The sequence below is a fragment of the Giraffa tippelskirchi genome, chromosome 8, assembly GCF_054371585.1.
Source record: "Giraffa tippelskirchi isolate mGirTip1 chromosome 8, T2T-mGirTip1v1.2.pri, whole genome shotgun sequence".
NCBI lineage: Eukaryota > Metazoa > Chordata > Mammalia > Artiodactyla > Giraffidae > Giraffa > Giraffa tippelskirchi.
Window position 1 is genome coordinate 28,267,296 of NC_137282.1, and position 21,869 is coordinate 28,289,164.

At 44.0% G+C, this 21,869-nt stretch overlaps 1 protein-coding gene and 1 long non-coding RNA gene across 5 annotated transcripts in view; one reads left to right on the top strand and one right to left on the bottom strand.

The window, feature by feature from the left end:
- LOC145518111 (uncharacterized) overlaps nt 1-3,389 on the bottom strand; it is a 194,789-nt gene extending 191,400 nt beyond the window's left edge. Inside the window, exon 1 of the long non-coding RNA XR_014062619.1 lies at nt 3,262-3,389. This is a non-coding gene — a long non-coding RNA (uncharacterized LOC145518111). The remainder of the gene's footprint in view (nt 1-3,261) is intronic.
- A 14,529-nt stretch (nt 3,390-17,918) lies between these two features.
- PDLIM3 (PDZ and LIM domain 3) overlaps nt 17,919-21,869 on the top strand; it is a 29,942-nt gene continuing 25,991 nt past the window's right edge. For all 4 annotated transcript variants that reach the window (XM_081521806.1, XM_081521805.1, XM_081521808.1 and 1 more), the window contains exon 1: nt 17,919-18,098. In XM_081521806.1, the coding sequence (XP_081377932.1) occupies nt 18,006-18,098 (93 nt within the window). In that variant the 5' untranslated portion in view covers nt 17,919-18,005. The remainder of the gene's footprint in view (nt 18,099-21,869) is intronic.

Below are 21,869 nucleotides of genomic sequence, written 5' to 3' on the forward strand. Positions count from 1 at the left end.
TCCTGCCTGATGTCTTGGACACACAGGTACTGAAAACTCTACCCAGGAGAGTACTGGTAATGTACACTGCATTCTTTCCTCCTGAGACAAACCATGGACAAGCTACCACGGAACCATCACTCAGCTTCTCTAATTATGTTGCTTTTGCATTCGCAATAGTGCCTGAGTCAGGAAAACCTAGGTATAAATATTTGCTCTCTCTATGACCATGGCGAATGAGTTACCTCTGTGAGTTTCAACTTTCTCAGCTGTATGATGAAGCTATAGCAGAACTTAATCCAAAATATTTCCATATAGAAGTTTAGGAAATGGTAGTAGTTGGTGGCGGTGGTGCCACCAACACCAACACCAAGACAAGGGCAACTGGCATGTCTTACACCTCTGTAGCTTAACAATTAAGCAACCTCTAAGGAGGACTCGGATGAATAAGCTACTTAGTTAATTCATATTCTAATCTGAATGGATGTCCACGTAGGAGAGGGAGTTCCCATGAAAGAAAGAACTGGCTCTTTTTCATTTGGGAAATAATTTCTCAAGAATTTGAGAGCAGTCAGAAGTTCTTGAAAGAGTATACTAGGAGTGCGTTTGCTCAAGACACAGGGCAGTCCTACTTTTGGAACTCTATGAGGGGGCTAGCTTATCACCATGAGAAAATTTACAGAAGGTTCAACATCAAATGTAAACTATGTATAGAATCAAGCTGTAGAATTAAGGTTAAGATAAGAGCATGGACTTCAGAGTTGCATCTACCTGGATTCAAATCTTGCCTCTGGGTTTCCCTTGGTGGCTCAGTGGTAAAGAATCTGCCTGCCAATGCAGGAGACAGGGCTTCAATTCCCAATCTAGGAAGATCCCACATGCTGCAGAACAGCTAAGCCCGTGTGCCACAACTACAGAGCCAGCACTCGAGAGCGTGAGTGTCAACTATCGAGCTCAGGTGCTGCAACTGCTAAAGCCCCGGGGCCCTAGAGCCCCTGCTCCACGAGAGAAGGCACAACAATGAGGAGCCGGCACACTGGAGCTAGAGAGTGGCCCCCACTCGCCACAACTGGAGAAAAGCCCATGCAGCCACGAAGACCCAGCACAGCCAAAAATGAATAAATTACATTTTAAAAATATCTTGCTTCTGCCATTTATTCCCCGGACTTGCCTCAGGAAGTACTTAACATTTTTGTGTCCTGGATTCCTCATAAACAAAAGAAGGATATCAAGTGTTTTCTTCATGGTGTTACAGAGAGGATTAAATGAGTTAATACATATCTAAAGTGCTTAGAACAGTGCCTGGATGTGGTAAATTCTCAGTAAACTTTAAAGTTTGTAAATTCAACCAAAGTTTATTGAGTTTCTACTATATACCAGGCACTGTGCTGAGCACTGTGAATATAGATGACAAAAAAGGAGGCAGAAAAAATTTAATGTTTACTGAGTGTTCATGAGTAAACCACTCTGACAGTGTTTTACATATATTCTCTTAATAACTTTTTATTAGAGACCTTATTAAGTAGATACGATTTGCCCTGTTTTTTAAATGAGGAACATGGATAAAGACAGATTTACCATGTTTAGTAAGGTCACAGAGCTAATACGTGGTAAGGCAGGGACTTGAAGTCAGAACTAGGTTTAATCCTGCTTTTGCTATAAACACAAGCTCTGTCCTTGAAGAATGAACAATCCACAGTAAAGGTTCACAAGTAAATGACTGAATATACTAAGACGTAAATGCCAAAGCAGAGCTGTGTAGAAATATTTATCTACAGGAATGAGGAGTTCCTTGGGGTGTCAGAAAAATGACATTGGAAGCATGAACAAGATTTCTCCAGAAGAACAAGGGCTTTCAGGTGGTAGACGGGGAGAGGAGTGAAATACTCACAGACTGAGATGCACAAAATAATATCTGAAGTATTGGAGGGCCAGCAAAGAAAACGACCAAGACTGCTGTCTCTGTGAATGGGGACTTGGGTGGCAGTCCAGCGGCCAGCCCATGCAGCATGTTGCTACTCACAGTGATTCCAGGAATTCATCTCTGCCTTCAATGTCAGCACTTTCTAATTGTAAGCACCAAACTTCTCTGTGTCACTGCCTCCTCCCAGCAGCCCACCAGGCCAACTACACACCTAAACTGCAAACATCTTTAAGGTGATTCTTCTATCCTCCTTGATCGCTAGCACCCACTGCAATTTTTCATTGTGTCTCGATTTCTATTATTCTGCAACAGCTTCCAGAGCCTGCTTCATCAGTTTCATCTGCTTAAGATTCTTTTTCATCAGTTCCATCTGCTTAAGAACATATATTTTCCAAAGAGTTTTCAGCCCTGCCTCTATTGCAGGCAAAATGAATCTTCTGTATTGTTACAGGCTATTCCCAACAGACCTTTATTATGTTGCAGTGACTGTCTATGTGGCTCTTTTCCCTAATGTCAAGTCATTAGAGCAAGCAATGGGTATGTCCATCTCCAATGTCTTGTCCAGTGCCTCACATATAAACATTTGATAAATAAATGAACAAATGCATGAATGAATGATAATTCAAAGGCCCCTGCCAGACATTGTAAGAACCTCCATCAGATGGATCTACCCATTCTATTCAACGTTTTCTTCCAATAACCTTCACAAGACAAATTTTAGGCTGGTCTTCTTGTTACTCAGTCTTTCTCCTCCCACTCCAACCATTTTCCAAGCTCCCCACTACCTCTTCCTTTACCTTCAATCACACAAGATACGTTTTTCCACCTACGTAGTTTTCGCTAATGTTTACCAGCCTGCAAAGCCAAATCCTGTCTTCTCTGCCAACTAAGATCAAACATACTCTTCACGATGTACAAAACACTCAGATATCCTTCCCTGACTATTTCCCATCCTTGAGACTGTTGTTCAGAATTGTCTTTAACTTTTGAAACCACTAACCCTCATTTATTGACTTCAAGTTGTTTTATACAGCCATATTTGTCTTCTCAAAGCCACAGAATGTCATCTTATGTTCCATTTTTTTCTGTCATTACCCAGTGCTAGACACATAGGAGTTTTTTAAATAAATGAATAATCGAGAAACTGGCAGATTCAGAATGGCTGCTTAAAGGCTAATCTAACACAGTATTATCCAAAATATTTTCAGTAGGAATAATAAATTACTATTGCAATTAAGTATGATATATGGACAGAGAATTTTATGAAAAACCAAGCTAATTTTCTTCTGCTAAGAGAACTGAAATATGACTGACCTTTGCCACATGTAAGTATTTTCAGAGGAGATGATGCAACATACCTAGATTCAAGGCCATGCAATTGTTCCATGAGTGGAATTTGCTGGCTGGAGAGCTCAACATTTGCTCACAGGCACACAGGCTCCCGAGACTGTAGATTCCATCCGCACTCCTGGTTCCAGCTCACATTGTAGGTGGACCGCGGCCCTTGCTCTGATCCCTGAAGCTCTGGCTGACGGCCCACCATTTCCATCCAAATCTTCTCATCTGGAATGAGCAGATCCGTCTTCTTTGCCAGAATAGGCCTTAGCCCTAAACCAAGTCAGGGCAGCTGTTTGCCAAACTTGGAGATGACGTTTGATTCTAACGATCAATATGGCGCTGAGCCACTGAGGAGAAAATGACAGAATGGAAAATAATGACTCCCAATTTCCAGAGGAACAGCCATAATGTATTTTTAAAGGATCTATCTAGTTGGCTCTGGCCGGTAGGGCTTCACTAAATCTCATCCTCATTTACATTCTTTTTACACGTGTGTAAAGAATGTAAACAGAATATTTTGTTTTACAAAAGTTTCTTTCAATGTAAAGTTAAGTTGAAGTTTCTTGAAATTAAGGAAATTTTAAACATTTCTAACATAAACAGAAGAAAGATGGAAAGAAAACAGGAAAGCGAGGAATGCTTTATAATTCTCCCTTCTCGATTATTCACTGGTTCCCTCTAGACGCCTAAAACTTCAAAACTTCGAAATGTAAGCTGACTACCTGGCCCAAACTGGTCAAATCTCATTCTCAGGTTGCTTTAATCTGAGATAAAAAGAAGGCCACACTCAATGGCAGAAGACTACAGTCTGACTCTGCCCCCACAGTTGGGCAGCCCTCCCAACTTCCCTGTTCTCCCCAGAAGTACCTCACTTGTACACCCTGATGCCTTGTTTCATGGTCTGATTCCTAGAACTGTTTACACCAAAAATGACAGCTTCTTCCAATGTAACATGACGAAGTCATGCCCAGAGAAGCTGCTATCACTTCTGCCTGTGCCCACTGAAGTCACTGATCCGAATAACAGTTCCAAGAAAAATGGGCAATAAAGCTACACCAAGTCCCGAATGTGCTTGCTCCCTCCCAGAAGCAATGACATTACTGCTAATGTCTGCTTATGTTGTTGGGCCACCGATTCCCAGGAGTGAACCATGCCCAGTGTTGAGGGTACTGCTGGCTAAAGAAGTTGCCCTCTGAAGCTACCAGTTTGCTCTCACTAGAGTAACTTGTTTAGTCACTAAGTCGTGTCTGATTCTTTTGTGACCCCATGGACTGTAGCCTGCCAGGCTCCTCTGTCTATGGAATTTTCCAGGCAAGAATATTAGAGTGGGTTGCCATTTCCTTCTCCAGGGAATCTTCCTGACCCAGAGATCAAACCCATGTCTCCTGCATTGGCAGGTGGATTCTTTACCACTGAGCCACCAAGGAAGCCTGTAACTGGCAGTATGTGTCTTAAATCACATTGACATTTTCATGAAATTACTCTTTCTCATTCTTATAACTTCTTGCCTTAGGGCTTTGAAACCCATTGATACATGTTTTGATATTGATTGGTGTGGCTGACCTGAAATGATAACTACTAAATACAACACCCCTACCCTTTTAAACCAGTCTATGGACTTGCACCAAACCTCTGAGTATTATCCAATTTCTTATTCTCTCTTGCTCTGGGATCAGTTTCTTCAGAAGGGGTTACTCACCACAACTACCCACCGGGGTCCTCTGTCCATGGAACTCTCCAGGCAAGAACACTGGAGTGGGTAGCCATTCCCTTCTCCAGGGGATCTTCCCGACCCAGGGGTGGAACCTGGGTCTCCTGCCTTGAAGGTAGATTCTTTACAATCTGAGCCACCAGGGAAGCCCCGACTACATGCAACTACTCTTCATTTAAAAATCCACATAGCACCTAGTAGATAGCAACTAACACTTTAGTGCCTGGTCAGCTCATGAGTCCTTTATATATGCCAGATAATCTCAAAATCCAGGGCCTGCCTGCTACAACTACGTAGTTTCTTTTTTTGAGAGTATTTATTTCAAAGACAATAAGAAATAGTCTTATCTTTCTTGAAGCCAAGTGGTGGACAAACCTAGAAGTTCAAAACTTGAGCTCCAAAAAGCACAGGCTACCAGCTCAGTTTTGACTACTTGGTAGTTTTGTTTTTCTTTGTTTCTTTTGTGGGTGTCTCTAGAAATAACTTCACAATCTTCTTTAAAGAAGTTAAAATCTGTGTCCTAATTCTGAGAAAACCCACCAAAACCTTAACAGAATATGGTACAGAAAGTTAGTATCAAGAAAAGAAGTTTCAAATTTCTTACAGTTCATTTAGTACTACAGTAATTAACTGGAATTTGAATTTCATAACCAGATATCACAATGTAAGGATCATAAGACTCTCTTTGATAAGTCTGTGATAAAGAGTGCTTTTCCAATTTGAGGGTCACAGAGAAAGACCCACAAGAAGATACACTGCTGTCAGATGTGGATGCCCTGGTTGTCAGTGCTCCACCCACTCCCCATCACAGCTGGATGACCAGGTGATATGAAAGCCCCCCAGACAGACTAATTCTTTGTCATCTATTTTAAACTGCTTGGTAAAATGAAATCAGACATGCCTACAATTCTAAGAATGCCTGCTAAGCCTCCCACCAACCTCTCAAGTCAATCACCGTCTCATCCACCTTCAAAAAATATTTAGCTAAAGGGATATCTTGCTTCCAGTGGGGGCCCTGTGTTATTTAAAAGTATACCATAAGCTATGGGTGGAGATGTGCTAAATTTAACCTAGGAAAGAGTGAGAGAGAAAAGCTACAGTGTTTTCCTAGGACAAAAGGGTATGTCTCCACTAAACAGATGAGCATGTAAAATAGGAATGGCAGGCAGTCTTCATAGTAGAGTCTCTATGACACCCACAGATGCAATGTTTTCTTTTTCATGTTGGCTTCTTTTAAACGTCGTGCTGCCAGGTAAAAGTACAATTCATTATTTATGTTTCACTTGCAGACCAGCATCATGTTCAAACTGTTTCACTGAGATTTTTAGGCAGCACACTATCTTAAGAAATACACAATCAATTAACATTTTTCAATATTTGACACATTTCAAAATAGCTTTTAAATCCTTTCATGGTTTCATTTTCAGGAAGCTTTTAATCTGCGGTAGGTCAATTTGCTAGCTGGAGGGTGGAACTTAGGGAAATATAAATCAAAGGATTCAGTTGCCATATTAACAAGCTGGCTACAACCTATTTCATGCCCTCAGACCACTGCCACGAGCCCAGCCAACCACCTGAAGTATGCACATGCCCAGTAACAGGGAAATTAGACAAAATGTATGTACAGAGGGTTTCCCTGATGGCTCAGCAGTTGGTAAAGAATCTGCCTGCAATGCAGGAGATGCGGGTTCGACTCCTGGGTCAGGAAGATCCCGTGGAGGAAGAAAAGGCAGCCCACTCCAGTATTCTTGCCTGGGAAATCCCATGGACAGACAAGCCTGTTGGGCTACAGTCCATGTGGTCACAAAAGAGTCGGACATGACTGAGCATGCATGTATCTACAGAACAGCAAAAACTCATAACCACTGATAGAAAACTCCCCAAAGCCCATGACCTCTTGAAAAGAATTCCTTGTTGCACCTAAAGAAATGCATAATTTATATCTACCTCTTCTAATTTCTGAGAATATAGATGACCCTAAGAATAATGCTACCATTCACTATCCCGAGAACAGAAAATGTTCACCAATTTCATGTGCCTCATTATCTTTCAAGCAAACAGCTCCAAGAAGATAGTACTCCTTGATGTAGGAATTCAGAAAACCTTCAAAGAAGACTACAGACTCTGGCTGAGTATCAGAGTGGAGAGTTTATCAAAAGCATGGAAGAACTCCAGTTGCCTCGCTGATCATCTTTGGTAAGCTGAATAATGACATGTGAATTATGGATCTAATCTCGTTCATGATTCAAGTCAACTTTTTTGTGTGGTAAGGACACTTAATACGAGATCTACCCTCTTAGCAAAGATTTAAGCGTACAGTATGGAATTGCTAACTAGAGGCACAGTGTTGTACAGCAGATCCAGAACTTATTTACCTTACATAACTGAAATGTTATTCCCACTGAACAGCAGTTCCTCATTTCCTCCTCCCCTCAGGCCCCTGTTTCTATGAGTTTCTATAGATTTGACTATTTTAGACACCTCATCTAAGTTTCCCTCATGGCTCAGATGGTAAAGAATCTGCCTGCAATGCAGGAGACCTGGGTTCGAGCCCTGGGTTGGGGAGATCCCCTGGAGAAGGGAAAGGCTACCCACTCCAGTATTCTGGCCTGGAGAATTCCATGGACTGTACAGTCCATGGGGTCACAAAAGAGTCAGACACAACTGAGCAACTTTCACATACACACACATCTAAGTAACGTTACACAGTATTTGTCCTTTTGTGACCGGTTTATGTCACTGAACATAATGTCCTCCAAGTTCATCCAGGTTGCAATTCGGTGGCAGTAGGGGCATTCTCTGTGTTGTACAATCACCACTACTATTTATTTCCAGAATCTTTTCATCTCCCCCAAAATGAAATCCTGCACCCATGAAATAGTCACTCCCCATTTCCCAGAGTCTCCAGCCCCAGAAACAACTAATCTGCTTTCTGTTTCCATGGATTTGGTTGTTCTGAATATTCAAATAAATGGAATCATACAACATGTGAGGAGTGCTCATTACTTGGGGTGGCTGAGAGGAATAACGGCGACAACACCTAGGTCTGAGCCTTGACTAGCAACACTGGGGGTGCTCCTCACCAGAACAGAGGGGAGAGGAAGGGAAAGAGGCAGAGGACTCAAATCTTGGACAAGCTGAGCCTGCATTTCTCTGAGGGAAATGGTTAACAGACACTTCGATATATGGCTCTTACATCCAGAAAAAGAAAGTAAGGACAGGATATATATCTTAGGGGGAGACAGACTTTCATTTTTGTTTTGAAACTCAAATTACTTATTATTATCACTCTAACACTTCCTGTAAGTTTAAAAGTCTGGGTACTAAGCAGAATTTTCATCTATTATGAGGCTGTATGGAGATTTTTCTTGGTTTACGGTGACACCTCAGTTTTCAGTTCCCCTTTGTGGCTTACACGGATTCTCTGTCACCTCCAGAGCAGCTCTGTTTGTGAACCTCTCTAAACGTAGACAACATGTATAAGTGCACCACAGGGATACCATGTGAACACAAATACTTCCCGGGCTTTGCCTACTTTTACCATGGTCTTGACCCAACATTCTATATCCATGGAGCTTTGTTCACAACTATGGGAATACACTAGGCTCTTTGGGGCTTCTTCAGTGGCTCAGTGGGTAAAGAATCTGCCTGCAATGCAGGAGACTCAAAAGATGCAGGTTCAATCCCTGGATAAGGAAGATCCCCTAGAGGAGGAAATGGCAACCCAGTCTGGCATTCTTGCCTGGAGAACCCCGTGGACAGAAGAGCCTCATGGGCTACAGTCCACAGGTTCCCAAAGAGTTGGACACAATGGAGTATTCATTCATACATACATAGGTTCTTTCAGATGTCAGGAATGATCTGAAAGACTTGTTGAAAACTGACCCATCTCAGAAGCCTCTGATCAGAAATCAGCTCCACATTGAGAGCATGGCTTACCTACCCAGAAGGAGTCAACCATGCTTCCCATGGCCCCACTCCACCCCTCTTACACATCTGCCATGATGCCTGTAGTCCTTCTGTACATTTATTTCTTAAACATCCACCTTTTAAACAAAAATTTTTTTTGACGTGGATCATTTTAAAGTCTTTACTGAATTTGTTACAACACTGCCTCTGTTGTTTATGTTCCAGTTTTTTGTGCTGGAGGCATGTGGGATCTCAGTTCCCCAACCAGGAATCAAACTCACATTCCCTACATTGGAAGGCAAAGTCTTTAACTACTAGACCACCTGGAAAGTCCCAACATCTATCTTTTTCAGTAGTCTACAAGACTTATACCAAGAGCCATATGTTACTGCCCACTGCCACCCTATGTTCTCATACAGTGACTTAGTAAATAATTAATTACACAACTGTTAGTAACATGGCATAAGAAACTGATTGGTGGTGGGGGGGGTTTAGTCACTAAGTCATGTCCAATTCTTGCGACCCCATGAACTGTAGCCTGCTAGTCACCTCTGTTAATGGGATTTTCTGGCAAGAATACTGGAATGGGTTGCCATTTCCTTCTCCAAGGGATCTTCCCAACCCAGGGATCAAATCTGTCTCTCCTGCATTGCAGGAGGATTCTTTGCCACTGAACCACCAGGGAAGCCAGAGAAGTTGATTAGTTACATAGAAAAGGGCTTAAGTTGAATTGAGGACTGACACCAAGAGAGGAGTGAAGGTGAGTGAATGAGACAAAGACAGAAGTTTGAACTTATCCAGTGACCATCCCCACCTACCATAAACTACAAAGGCATATACAATATATAAATACATCTTTTTCTATAAAAAATATTTGGAAGGAGGCTCCCAAGCCTCTCCAGCCCATTAACCCCTGTCCCTGTTAATGTTTTCTAAACAAAAAGGATGTTGCTACTGCCCAGTACCATGGTTAGCAAACACTTGTGTGGACTAGCCCCTATCATTCTAGCTCAAAATAAAGACTCTTCTTGGGGCCTGAAAGTAGATTTTTAATAGCGGCCCAAAGGGCAGGAGGCAAGCAGTGAAGAAACAAAGACAAAACAGAGATCTAGGGGACTTCCCTGGTGATCCAGTGGTTAAGCTTAGGGAATGCAAGTTTGAGCCTTGGTCAGGGAACTGAGACCTCACATGCCAGCAGGACAACTAAACCTATGCACCCCAACTACTTAGACCTCTGTGCTCTGGGGCCCACAAGCCACAGCTAGAGAGCTCACACACCCCAAGCACAACCAAACAACACAATAGAATAGAATTAAAAACTCAATTAGATATTGCTGGTAAAAATGAGTAAAACAAACAAACAAACCCCAGTCATAATCATGCTAGTTTAAGAACTAGGTGCCTCACTCAGGCAGGTACAGAAGCTGGAGGGGGACGGAGAAGCCTATAAAACCAACGTCTGAGCACTCACCAGAGATGCCTCGTTTGATGAACACCATAAAAAAGTCCACCTGGCTAGCCATTATCAGTAGATAGGCTGGGCTAGCAGGGTCCTCTCTGCCGCTCAAGAACTCCTGATCAGTGAGGAGTCCTCCATGCCCTCTGAGGGTGTCCGGCTCCCAGGATCTTGACAAGAAGCCCTGGGTCCGAGCGGGCCCGGTCCTAAGCAGTTACCAGGCGAGTGGTCCGCGTCCCCCTGGCTGCCCTGCTGTCCGGGCCCTCAGCTCCTACTCAGAGGTCACCAGGCAGAGGCCCAGGCGCCGTCCGGGCGTGCTGAATCCCCATCTGCCATGAGGAGATGCTGTCCGCGCACCACCCCCATAAGACTGACACCGGTTTCACCCTTGACCTGGCCAACCTGACCCCTCGGGCGCCGCCTGCACACCCGGCGCTCAGACTGCAAGATGCTCGCTGGGGCGGGACCAGGTACCACGCGGCCGCGGCGGGTGCTCGAGCAGAGGCTGCACGTGGGAGAGCCCGCGGCGCGCGGTGAAGCCTCCTCGCGTGTCAGGGCACACCCAGCCCTCGGCGCATGCCTTGCGGCACCTGGACTGCTTTTTCCTCCTGCGACCTCCCTCTGGCGCCTCACGAACCCATGGCCTCACTGGAAAAATATTGCGCCCGACCTCACAGAGCTGATAAGTTTCCATGCGTGCCGAGGAGATTCCAGAAGGTTCCTTATGTGCAGAGGCCTGAAGGGGTGGGGTGGTGGGGAGCGCAATGTACGCAAAGGGTATCCGTCTCTTGCCGTGGCCTCTTGGGTTCCTCCTGTTCTTCCTCCGCCTCTGGTTTCTGGTCATTACCTTCCCCAGGTTTCCAGCTCTGCGGAGCCCTTCTCCGAGTTCTCCGCGTCCATGCTGGCTGATACGGGAAGCCAGACAGCCATCCAGACTTTTTTTTTCTTTTTAAGGGATTTTTTTTTTTTTATATATAGGCTATTTTTAAAGTCCTTATTGAATTCGTTAGAACCTTGCCTCTGTTTTATGTTTTGGTGTTTTGGCATGTAGGATCTTAGTTCCCCAACCAGGGATTGAACCCACAGCCCCTGCAGGGGAAGATGAAGTCTTAACCACTGGACCGGCAGGGAAGTCCCCAGACTTTAATTTTTAAGTAGGAAAAAGAGCCACAGGCTTTTATGAAACCTCACAGTGAGATTCCAGAACATGAGATGAGCCTTGGAACCACTGACATTTAAGAGGCAGTTATGGAAAGAGGCTTTTGAAGGAACTCAGGAGCTTCCAGTGATACATGTCAGGAAAAAATCTAGAAAATTCTTGTATGACAGGGTCTAAGAGATGCACAATTTTAACGGAATAAGTAGACCAGAGCCTTCACTGAATTGGTTTTCGTTTGTACCAGGAGCATCCAATTCGACATCTAAAACTTAGAGGTTTCATTATCCTGGAGGAAGAGCAAGTGTGTGTTCTTTGCAGATGGCCTTCCTGTAGTGAGAAGGCTTTCCTCCAACCACAACCGCTTGGCCAGGACTTGGAACCTGAAATGTTTATTCCCTTCGTGTGACCAGAAAATGGACAAACGGGACAGAAGTACTCATTTTCCTCCACTCTACACAAGAGGAGGCTGAGCCCATTATTCTAGAACAGCAATAACATTGTCCAAATAATATAAACACAGACTATATATGGTAATTACTCACTAGTTATTGTCCCCATTTTTCATCTTAAAAGTCTTAAAAATTTTTAAGACAAGAAAACATGGGGCCACTGAGATGACTATGTATGGAACCCAGTTCTCTCTGGACTAAACTGATGTACCAAGTACAGAACACAGACGTTTTATTTGTTCAGACACCAGTCATGCAGCCCAGTGGTGAAGCAGGTGGAAACGCTCAAGGAGATGGCCAAGGCATCTGTGATAGATTAAATGCTAGCCTTAGTGCTTCCCTTCAAACCTTCTGGGTGACTAAATCCAGGCCAGGCATCCAGCCATCCAAGTCTAGAGCTCCCTGTACATTTCCCCAGGGTTCCCACTCACTCTGTTCTCATCTGAAATGTTTTTATAGTGATGATAAACTGACTCCAAATAGAAAGCCCCAAAACACATGGTCTCTGTTACCAAAGCACGGGTTCCAATGTATTTCTATTATAACTATTACCCTGGCTCTTCTAATGGCTCGTGAGCGTGTTAAAAATGTGAAGAGAAATCTAGATAGAATCTGAGGGCAGTTAACCCTACCAAATAAAATACCATTTGACTGAAGATTAGGTCTTTGATTTCCCAAGACCCATTTAGGCAGGAATTTCTAGGGACCCTGAAACATCAAGAACAGGTTCGGGTGAGCGAGATCAACTCCAACTTTCTGAGGAGTCCTTTTCCACTGGGATTTGTGACTCCACCTAGGTCCCCAGGGAAAACGAGCTTCTGGCTTCTGCTGCTGCTGCTGCTGTGTCGTTTCAGTCGTGTCCGACTCTGTGTGACCCCATAGACGGCAGCGCACTGGGCTGGTATTCTCCAGGCAAGAACACTGGAGTGGGTTGCCCTTTCCTTCTCCAATGCATGAAAGTGAAAAGTGAAAGAGAAGTCACTCAGTCGTGTCTGACTCTTCGAGACCCCATGGACTGCAGCCTACCAGGCTCCTCTGTCCATGGGATTCTCCAGGCAAGAGTACTGGAGTGGATTGCCGTTGCCTTCTCTTAAAAGACCTCAAACCATGGCACTGAACAGCCTGTAGAGGTTGTTAGAGGCTCTCTGGGGTAGATAAACCTTAGCAAATGTGCATTAAGAGATAACATGAAGGGACTTCCCCGGTGGTCGAGTGGCTAAGAATCCAATGCAGGGGACATGGGTTTCGTCCCTAGTCAGGGAACTAAAATCCCACCTGCTGCAGGGCAACTAAGCCCAAGCACCACAACAACCGAGTCCATGGTCTAGAGCCAGGGGCTCCCTAACTACAGAGAAAGCCTGTGCACCACAGCGAAAACCCAGCACAGCCAAAAAGCAAAAAAAAAAAAAAAAAAGGAAGCCCTATGAAATAATAGAAGAAGCAGGAAGTGGCAGAAAGGAACAGATCTAAGTTTGAATCCAACTCTGCCACTTATCAGGTATAAGATCTTAGGGAGATTCCTTATCTTCTCACAGTCCCTATTTCCTAGGATAATATCTATTCTGCAGGATTGTCGTAGGAATCAGAAATAACTAGCCTGTTAAATGCTTAGCACAATGCCTGACACACCATAGTAGCTCTTCTGATCAAGTTCACTTTGGCGGAACTAGAAACAGGTAAGTAGTCCACAAAGAAAGAAGCTTCTTCCTCAAGCTGCCAGTGTCAGGAAGCAACCTGCCCTCACTCAGCTTGAAGTCCACCCAGAAGACAATCTAGCAAGGATGGAAATACCCCAGATAAGTGGCTTCAATGGGAAAACATGATAAAAACGCTCATCCTCTGACTAACTCTCTCTTTCTCTCTGTGACACTGCAATTTGCAAAGGCCCTAGCATGCAAATGGCAGCCACCAGCAATGAGAGGCTGGTACCCAGAAGTCGCCCCTATTTGCTGCTCAGCCCACAGTGCCTCAGTTCTCATTTCCAGCATACTGATGAGTCTTGATTGTTATTAGTTAATTCAGTACAAACAGTGGGAAAACTCAGTGACATTTCAGAGGGGAATACCGAATGAACTTGAGCTGAACCATTGCATGGTCCCAAGGAGTGTGACGACGTGGGAATGAAACAATGGAGGCTCCTGCCAGCACTGAGGGCAGACACAAAGCATGGAATTCAGTGTGGTTAATTCTCCAGAAGAGATTTCACAAGGGCCCAAATCCTCCAAAGCATGAAAATCACACGGACTCTTACCAAAGAGGAAGTCAGATTACAATGCAGGGAAGGGCTTGGGAGCACTGGCTGGCTGCCCGGGCCCCTGGATAAGTTGGTTTGTGTGGCCATACCAGCAAAGACACGCAAATACAGCACCAGCAAGGTAGGGTTGGGGGAGATGAAACCCCGTGACCAATGAGCATAACAGCAGCTGTCAGGGAAGGAGCTTTTTGGTAGGACTATTGTGGAAGGGCGGAGAAGGCAATGGCACCCCACTCCAGTACTCTTGCCTGGAAAATCCCATGGATGGAGGAGCCTGGTAGGCTACAGTCCATGGGGTCGCTAAGAGTCGGACACGACTGAGCGACTTCACTTTCACTTTTCCCTTTCATGCACTGGAGAAGGAAATGGCAACCCACTCCAGTATTCTTGCCTGGAGAATCCCAGGGACGGGGGAGCCTGGTGGGCTGCCGTCTATGGGGTCGCACAGAGTCGGACACGACTGAAGCGACTTAACAGCAACAGCAACAGCATTGTGGAAGGGACAGTCAAGAAGGAACAACGAGCTTCCCTAATCCAAACAATTCCAGTCAAGACCAAAACCTGCTTCTACCTATGGAAGATCCCCTGGAGGAGGGCACAGCAACTCACTCCAGTACTCTTGCCTGGAGAACCACATGGACAGAGGAGCCTGGCAGGCTACAGTCCATGGGGTCACAAAGAGTCGGACACAACTAAAGCGATTTAGCACAGCACGGCACACCTATCAGTAATTGCCGACCGCCTCCTCAAAGGCCAGCACTAGATGGCAGTTTTGGTAAATTCCAATGAAAGAGGACACCTGCCCTGAAGGAACCTATTGTCTGGTTGGGAATGCAAAATAGCTCTCAGGAAATCGTCATCCTTGGGACTCCTCTGGCAGTCCAGTGGTTAAGATTCCGTGCTTCCAATGCAGGGAAAGTCTTGATCCCTGGTCAGGGAACTAAGATCCCACATGCCAAGCAGCCAAACAATAAATAAATAAATAAGAGTAAAGAACAAAAATAAAACATCATCCTTGGAAGATAATGTGCATGGCAAAATGCAGACCCATCCGTTGTCCCTGTGTTAACCCCAGCATCCATCACATTAGCAGGTGCTTGGTTATACTGGAGAAGAGCTAAATTCAAAATCAAGATATATGGACAAGAAATAAAGAGTTAAGTCAAGAAAATGTTCAGGGTAGATATTGGTGGCCAATCAAGTCTTCCCAGAAAATGTGGAAAGACAGTGGGATGTGACAGAGAAAAGAGGACATTTCCGAAAGGATGAACCACACATATGAAGCCACAGTATAAGACATTAGAATCCTATGCACTGATTTACTTTTTCTTAATGTGTGGCCCACAGACCACCCACAGTGGATTCTGGCCCCAGCGACTGAATTCAGATCTCTGTAGAGTGGAGCCCAGGAGTCTGCCTCTCTAACCAGCACCCAGGCTGTCTTGTGCTGTGTGCTGTGCTGAGTTGTTCAGTCATGTCCAACTCTTTGAGACCCCCTGGACTGTAGCCCGCCAGGCTCCTCTGTCCATGGGAATTCTCCAGGCAGGAATACTGGAGTGGGTTGCCATGCCCTCCTCCAGGGGATCTTCCCAACCCAGGGATAGAACCCAGGCCTCCCGCATTGCAGGCAGATTCTTTACCATCTGAGCTACTAGGGAAGCCCCCCAGGCTCTCTTAATGCACATCAAAATTCAGAACCACTGACTGAGGGGTCTCAGACTTAAACACATACTTTTCCTTTAAAGACAGAAAGAGAAGTAGGGAAGGGAGAAAGGATGAAAGAACTGTTTGGGACCAGAAAACACCTATCTGCTAGGATTTTAGATAACCCACCACAGTGGACAAAGTAGTTCCAACCCAGGTTTTGTGATTGACACGATCTCCAGGCTACTCGACTTTGCTTTCTGCTTCCTGAGTCTGTCCTCTCTATGAGTCTTAAAACCACATACAAACAGACTACGCTGCTAATAAAGCATACTGCAGCTCTCCTTACCTGAAGTGAGACAGCCCTATCGTATTGGGCAGGAAGTCCAAGACACTCATCCTTGGGCTTTTTAAGCATTTCATACTTCTGCTCCCTCATCCCTCCCCTTCTCCTTGGGAATCAGCATCCTGGAATATAACACCAGAAATACCCGATTCCACGCAGGGCCTAGGCAGGACCCTCCTCAGACTCTCCTGTCTTCAGACCTACACCAGACACACCCTGGAGTCAGGCAGACCTGGGTTTGTGATCACAACTGTATCACTTATTAGCTATGTGATCTATGCGATTACTTCTAAGAAATTACTTCTTTACCAGAAAAAAATTGAGAAGAAGAGCAATCTTATGGGCTTGCCATGAGGATGAAGATGACAGGGATAAAGCAATCACCACAGCACCTGGACAATTAAGATGTTCACTGAACACCCACCCCCCTCTTTCTCCTATACCCAGTCTCAGCCTGTTCGGGGGTCCTCTTGCACAGCTCACACAGGACAGTCTCAGCTCCTAGGTTTCTGTTTCTGTTACACTCACCACCCATGTGTCAAAAACATAAGTTTAGAGACTGCATTTGAGGGAAGTACAATTACTCCAATCAAAATTAAACGATACTTTGAGTATACCGGGGTTGCCTGGTGGCTCAGACAGTAGAGAGTCTGCCTGCAATGCAGGAGACCTGGGTTCAATCCCCTGTTGGGCAAGATTCCTTGGAGGAGGGCATGGCAACCCACTCAGTATTCTTGCCTGGAGAATTCCATGGACAGAGGAGCCTGGCGCAGGCTACAGTCCATGGGGTCGCAAAGAGTCAGACACGACTGAGAGAGTAACACTTTCACTAACACTTTGAGTATACTGATGAATTATCTTTTCATATACACTTTCAGATGACCCATTGGATTGGGTACCTTTGCATAATATTTTCACTTTTAGATTTCTTCATTTTTTTTTAAAAAATAGAAGTTTAATATATTTATATTATCACAGATTACATAAGGGCTTCCCAGGTGGCATTAGTGGTAAAAAAGAAAAACTGCCTGCCAAGGCAAGAGACATAGGACATGCAGGTTCTATCCCTGGGTGGAAAAGATCTCCTGGGGTAGGAAATGGCATCCCACTCCTGTATTCTTGACTGGGAAATCCCATGGGCAGAGGAGCCTGGTGGGCTACAGTCCATGGGGTCGCAAAGAGTCAAACTTGACTGAAGTGACTTAGCACGCAGGCACACACCCACATGCGGTGCGAAGCACTGTGCAGAAATAGCTCATTTAATTCTCACAGCAACCCTACCAGAGAAGGACCATAATTCCCTGCAGAGGAAACTGAGGCTTAAGAAATTAAAGTACCTTAGCCAGGGTCACACACTAGTAAGCAACCATTAGAGAACTCAAAATTGCTCAATAACCAATTGCATTGATGAGGCTCGTCTTCTTTTAACTTGAAGTATAGAGGCTGTGGTTTAACTGCTTTTAATTCTAATGAAGCGCCCTGTGGCTCTCCAAGCAGAAGATAAACAGCAGGACAGGTGTTACTTTAGGAGAGGGATGGGAGTTGTAACCCGAAGCCTCCTCCAGCCTTAAGCCCAAGAAGTCTGGGAGGCTGCGCCCTGGCCGGTGCGCGTCTGTAAACTCCCGCGGGTCTGGCAAGTCTCTTTCTTCCAAAGTTGGAGCTCTCCTTGGTGGGAGGGGGCGGGGAGGAGGGGAGGTCAGTGACGTCACACGGGAGCGGGGATAAAGCTCCCGGGTCGCGGTCCAGCGAGGACACTGCCCCGGGAGCGGAGTGGGCCGTGCCGCTCGGGGACACTCGCTGCGGCCCCGCCCGAGCAAGGCTGTGCCAGGAGGCACCATGCCCCAAAACGTGGTCCTGCCCGGGCCGGCGCCCTGGGGCTTCAGACTCTCGGGGGGCATAGACTTCAACCAGCCTTTGGTCATCACCAGGGTAGGTGTTTTCCATCCTTCGGCTGCAAGTCGGGGACTCTGGCGTGCCGCGGGCCCCCTCGGGAGAGGAGAGCGGCCAGTGAGCCACTGGGGTGCGCTGGGTGGGTCCTGGCTTCGGGTTCACAGGTCGAGGGACGGCAGCATCTCGGCTAACAAAGTTCGGAGGATGCGGAGCGACTTAGAGAATTAAGTCCGTCCGTCCTAGTGGTCTCTGTCTGCAGCCTCTTGGCCTCCCGCAGTTTTCCGAGGAGGGGTGAACTGGCTGCGTGGTTTCCCTGCGAGGTGGGCTACCTTCTCTCCCTCGATGCCAGGTTTCCTTTCAGTAACGAACGAGGTGGGGATCAGAAAAGCGGAGATGGTAGTGGTGGTTTGCTGGAGAGAGACGCGCGTCTGAACGCTTTCCTTGTCTGGATGAAAACTTCAGGGCGCTGTTCTCAGGGCACCACCTGGGCTGGCCAAGTTGGAATCTATCATATCAGCCCAGACAGGGAAAAAGTTACTTATTTGTATTACTAGGTTTCCAGGCATTTTGAGTAAATACTTTCCAAAGCTGAGACTTGGCTTAGAAATCATCACCTATAACTCAAACTACAAAGAAAACATGTCAGATAGCTTCCTTCACCTGATGGAGAGCCATCATTCAGACTAGTAACTCTGAAGATAATACCTGATTATCAAAGTCAAGCTTTCCTTAAACTTACTATTTTCTAAAGTATTGTCCAACTGAGAAAAAAGAAAGTGAAAAATTCAGGATCTGTCCTGTCAGTAAATTTCTAGTTGGTCTAGTTGATTTTTTTCTAACATCATCTTAACAGAAAATTGTTACTTCAGTTATCACATATAAATATATATATTAAAACTAATTTTAAAACATAAACTTACAGCATGTTTAGATCTTTACTATGCTTTATTTTCTTCCTTACTGTTCATACTATATTTTATAAATGTATACTTTATAATCTGACATACTCACATAGACTTTGAACAAAGAATTTTAAATTCTGTTCTACTTATGGGTTTTAAGAACCAATGGCTTTTAAAAATATCTCAAAACATACGGATGCATGGAACATTTCAAGCTTTGTTTTACATTTTTTGAAAACATAAACACATCTGACATGTGTTTTCATATGAGACATAAGAACTTAACATACCCCCAAAATGTTCCTAAGTAAATTAGGCAGAAAATGGTTCAATGATCTGGGCCAAGCAATGCCTTTTATGGATTTACCAAAGGAAACAGTTTCCATTATCTCTACAGAGAAATATTTTTAAAGTTTCTGAAGTATAGTTTTCATTGTTTATATTAAATGAAATAAGCTTTTGAATCCTAACAAATCCTATTTATATTATAAATCCTAACAAATCATATTTATAGTAAATCTTAGGGAAATAATTTTGTCACAAAAATCCTTTCAGTGATTTATAAAAGAAGTATCTTGCTGTTACTGTGGAACATATCAATATGATTAATCTTATGCTTGAAATGTTGAGTTGTTGACTTTAACAATATTTATTTCAAAGCAGAACTTAACATTTTGCACTTGACTGCAGGAGCTATCAGTAAATGTATTTGATATAATGACAACTATTATTTGGGAAGCCAATTCTGTTTGAATTTTTAACTCATAATTAATTTGTGTCACTCACAGTAACACTTGGTTCAATAACAGTGCATACGAACACATATGATTATTTCATTTGACTACAGATTTTCTCTTCAATTAATTTAACTCAAGGATAGCAGGTACCAATACACTGCTTTGTTTTCATCCACTTAATTCATTTCATCCACTTAATTACTGTAGTTCTTGACCTACAACCTCTTCTTACATCATACCTTGTACCACAGTTGTTTGAATACATCCGTATCCCAGATTGCATGTTCCCCCCACTTAGGGCAACAACTGGCAATTTGGGGGTCTACTCAGTGCCAAGCACAGTGTCTAGTACCTCTTATGTTACAGAATAAAAGTAGACACAATATGAATGATTAAATCATTCACTTTTGAGATAACTTTATAAATTTATCCTAATTGGTATACCCTTTATTATTCTAATAGGTGTACACTTTATTATCCAAGTGTACCCAAAGCCATTCACATTGTAGACTCTTGTTCAATAAATGAAAACACAGTCACTTGAACTTTTTTGCCTTAATGAACACCTAACTGAGAGTACTTCCACTGAAATTATTAGAATACTAAAAATCATTTGGGAAAAAGACTAAAAGATATGAACATACTTTCAGTATTATAATTAGGTGGCAGAATAATTGTATTAATTTCATAATTTTTATACTCTGTTAAAAGGTAGTGGATGAGGTTGTGTGTGCATTAGTATACTTTTGCCTGCCATGCAGTCTTCTAAGCCTTTCATACCCACTAACTCACTTCAATCTCACAATAATCCTATCAGAGTAGTAGTAGTAGTAATATCCCTTTCTGCAGATGAAGGGAGTGAGGCTTCAAGAAATTTATAACCAGCCGATGACCACAAGTGGTGGGATGGACTTTGATGCAGGTTGACTTGCTTCCAAAGCCTGCATCCTGGAGACCAAACACATGAAAGATTCTGCTTATTGTACAGATATTTCCAAAGAGGTATTTTGTGCCATCCAACTCATCACCAGGTCCTGTTGATGCTACTTCTTTCAGATCTACCACTTTCCTCTTTTCCTTTCACTCTCCCCAGTCAAGATTTCATAAGTTGACACCTGGCTGTTGTCTCCCTTCTCGATTCACCATGCATAGCTCTGAGATGGTTGCTGGTTGATCCTATCTTCCCCATGTTTAAAAGTCCCTCAGTGGCATCCCCAGTTTATAGAGAATAAAATGTGTGGTTTTTAGCATGACATTCATGGCTTTTACCTTCTCTCCCAACTCAAGTTTCCAACTTCATTCCTCCCTCTCTTCTATCTCCTTTCTTCCTCTCACTCCATAAATATGTAGTGGGGCCCATACTCTGGACTGCTTATGATTTCTCTAACATGGCTTTGCTCTTGCTATCATTTTTCTCCAGAATTCTCTTCTCCACCCATTCCATCGTCCTCTGTGCCTCTGGAAATGCATTCAAATACCACTCCTCCAGCCTGATTCTGGTAGCCATCATTTCATCCACTTAATTACTGTAGCTCTTGACCTACATCTTTTACATTACTCCTTGTACCACAGTTGTTTGAATACATCTGTATCCCGCAAATTGCATGCCCTCCCTCAGGGCGACAACCAGCAAGTTTGGGGGGCTATTCAGTGCCAAGCACAGTGTCTAGTACCTCATATATGTTACAGAATAAAAATAGACACAATATGAGTCATTAAATTGTTCACTTTTGACGTAACTATATTTTCCTAGTAGGTGCAAGTTGTGTTGTCAGAAATATCCCACAATAAATAAAAAGGAAAACTTTTATTGTTCATTGATTTGTTTTATGTAAGTTCTTAAGCATGCAAAGAATTAAAAACCAGTTCCTGTACTTGACACCAGAATAAGTTCCATGAATGAGATATGATCCTCAAAGGAATTCAATCAATTTTTATTCTACAAGCAATGCCCTCCCTTCCCTTCCTCACACTCTACAGAAGCAGATGATAGCAATGTTGCTTAGACAGTAGTCCTCGGCTCCACTCGCTGCTGGGGGGCAGGGTTTACAAAGTGACTCTCTCCATCAGTTGAAATTACAATTCACAAAATTAGGACAAAGGGTCCCCACCCAATAATTGTTTACCATCCAATTAGTCAGCCACGAAAAACTCTGTATCATAAAAAAAAA